Raw genomic sequence first — 2,092 nt, 5'->3', positions numbered from 1 at the left:
TATTCTACAGAATGGTAATATTTATCTCTTAGATTGCTTTTCGTCTCTTGGCAAGGTAATACTGGCCTGTAATACTCTGTTAGTTTGTTCATAACAGCAACCAAGAAAAGGGCAGAGGAAAAAAAGACAGGTGGTGGTCCTGCACCCCTCGTCAACAAGTTGGTTAAGTAAATAATACCCTCACGGGAATATCGATATCTCTCTATGAGCACACTGTCGCGCTGAGCTAAAGGATCCTGTCTATCCCGCAATATACGCTGAATTCTGAGGACTCTCCTTATCAATCTTGCACCTTCCTCAATGGGTGGCTCGTGTAAACGGACAGGACATGGCTGCGACAGGCTTCCCAAATCCACCTTTGCTTTTATAGCCGTGGTCTCTCATCCTGATTACACGAAGTAATTTACAATTACTACTCTGAAATATGAATTACATCTGTGATAATCACATACATGTAATAGAATGTTAATAGTTCATTTCCCTTTTTTAGGAAATGACCTGTATGTATCTGTGTGACATCAATACAAGGATCAAGTGCTGCATTATCTTTGGTTACAGTGATGTTATTTATTTATGGTGAAACAGTGGTGGAATATCGCTGTTGCTTTCGTATGAATGACGCGGGCATACCTGCGTGGCCGCGATCTAATCCTGTTTACATGAAGTAAACCTGCTCCCGAGCAGGTTTACGCTTACGGCTCTGTTGCTATGACAGCAAGTCCCGGATGGGCTTCGGGGAACCGAACGATCCAGGATCACACGAAATCGTCAACAATCTCATCCAGCTAACTCACTTAGCGCGGTACGGAGAACAGGCCCCAGGAGGCAGAGCGAGTCTTCTGCTAATCAAAACATTGGTGAAAATAGGCTTTAAAGTCTATACTGATTCATGCAAATGTTCATTGCTTATGGATTCGATTTTATGGTTTTGATGGCCAAAGGGATGACTTATCACATAATGAGAATTTGTGCTGAAGCCTGCAGAAGCCTGCAGCTGCCATGCACAAGTGTCTCTCTTGTCTTCTCTCTTGTCTTTTTTTTTTTAAAGACTAGAGTGCTTAAATCCAGAGATCTGATGGCTTTAAATCACAACTTGATGTTTGGCAAAATCCCATCTCATCAAACTAGAGGAAATAACAAAGGCATGTAAGTTAACACAGGGTGGCACTGTAACTACTCTGGGATAAAACCCCAAGCTCAGCTCGAGCCTTTTGTGTGTGGAGTTTGCCTGCTCCCCCTTTACACCGGTATCCTGCCACAGTCAAGTCATCTGTTGAGTTAGTTGGAGATTAGTAAATGTGGATCTTAGAGTGTTTTGTTATCTGTAAATCTGTGTTAGTCCTATTATGACTGGTGACCTGTTCAGAGTCTCCCCTGCCTCTCATCCTCTGTCAGCTGGGACAGGCTCCACCCACCAGTGAATTGGTCAAGGGTTTGATAAGAGTTTAAGAAAACGGATGAGGGTCTACACAGACAGAGACAAATGAATCCATCCTTGGAAACTTAAGAGATTGAGAAACGCATAACAATATATCGCAGTCTCAAATGAACTTGTTCAGGGCACTGAACACAGTAGAAGAGCCAAAAACGTTCCCTTATGAGCTCAGATCTGTATTATAATGTACCAGTAACGCACCGAAAAGTTAGTATATTTACTTACTACCAAAAGAATGTTTTTGGTTCTCCGTCTGGTATTTTCAAGATGTTTCAGTTGCGAATGATGAACCTGTAAGAAAGAAAAAAGTATTTGGGGAAAGCAAACCATGCGAGACCACATCATAAGGCCATTTCTGTTAAATACTAAATACGTGACTCTGCCAGTTTTTTGTAATATGCTGCTCTAAATCAAGGACATAGCTGTTTTATCTATGTTATTACCAATGCTAACTAGCTAAGCTAACACATGAGGCGAGGTCTTCAGAAACTCACCAAGTAGTGATTTCTATGTCTCTCACCGCGACGTCCACATTATAGAATCCTCCTATCGCAAAAAGGCTCCCATAAATAGATACAAATTATACGAAAGTCCAAACTATTCAAAAGTAAAACCAAAACAACCCCAGCAACACTGCAAAGCACCACCCTGCACTGA

At 41.7% G+C, this 2,092-nt stretch overlaps 1 protein-coding gene across 2 annotated transcripts in view; it reads right to left on the bottom strand.

Annotated features, from left to right (window-relative positions):
- The window catches only part of LOC102195186 (periphilin-1), an 18,568-nt gene extending 16,476 nt beyond the window's left edge, over positions 1 to 2,092 (bottom strand). For both annotated transcript variants that reach the window (XM_005728156.1, XM_005728157.1), the window contains exons 1-2: positions 1,930 to 2,092; positions 1,661 to 1,726 (exon numbers count right to left, since the gene is read on the bottom strand). In XM_005728156.1, coding sequence (XP_005728213.1) covers position 1,661 — 1 coding nt within the window. In that variant the 5' untranslated portion in view covers positions 1,662 to 1,726; positions 1,930 to 2,092. The remainder of the gene's footprint in view (positions 1 to 1,660; positions 1,727 to 1,929) is intronic.

Source organism: Pundamilia nyererei, unplaced genomic scaffold (assembly GCF_000239375.1).
Source record: "Pundamilia nyererei isolate P.nyererei 1_Seehausen unplaced genomic scaffold, PunNye1.0 scaffold00027, whole genome shotgun sequence".
NCBI lineage: Eukaryota > Metazoa > Chordata > Actinopteri > Cichliformes > Cichlidae > Pundamilia > Pundamilia nyererei.
Note: the sequence above shows the minus strand (reverse complement) of the source record. Positions and strands in the feature narration are given on the sequence as shown.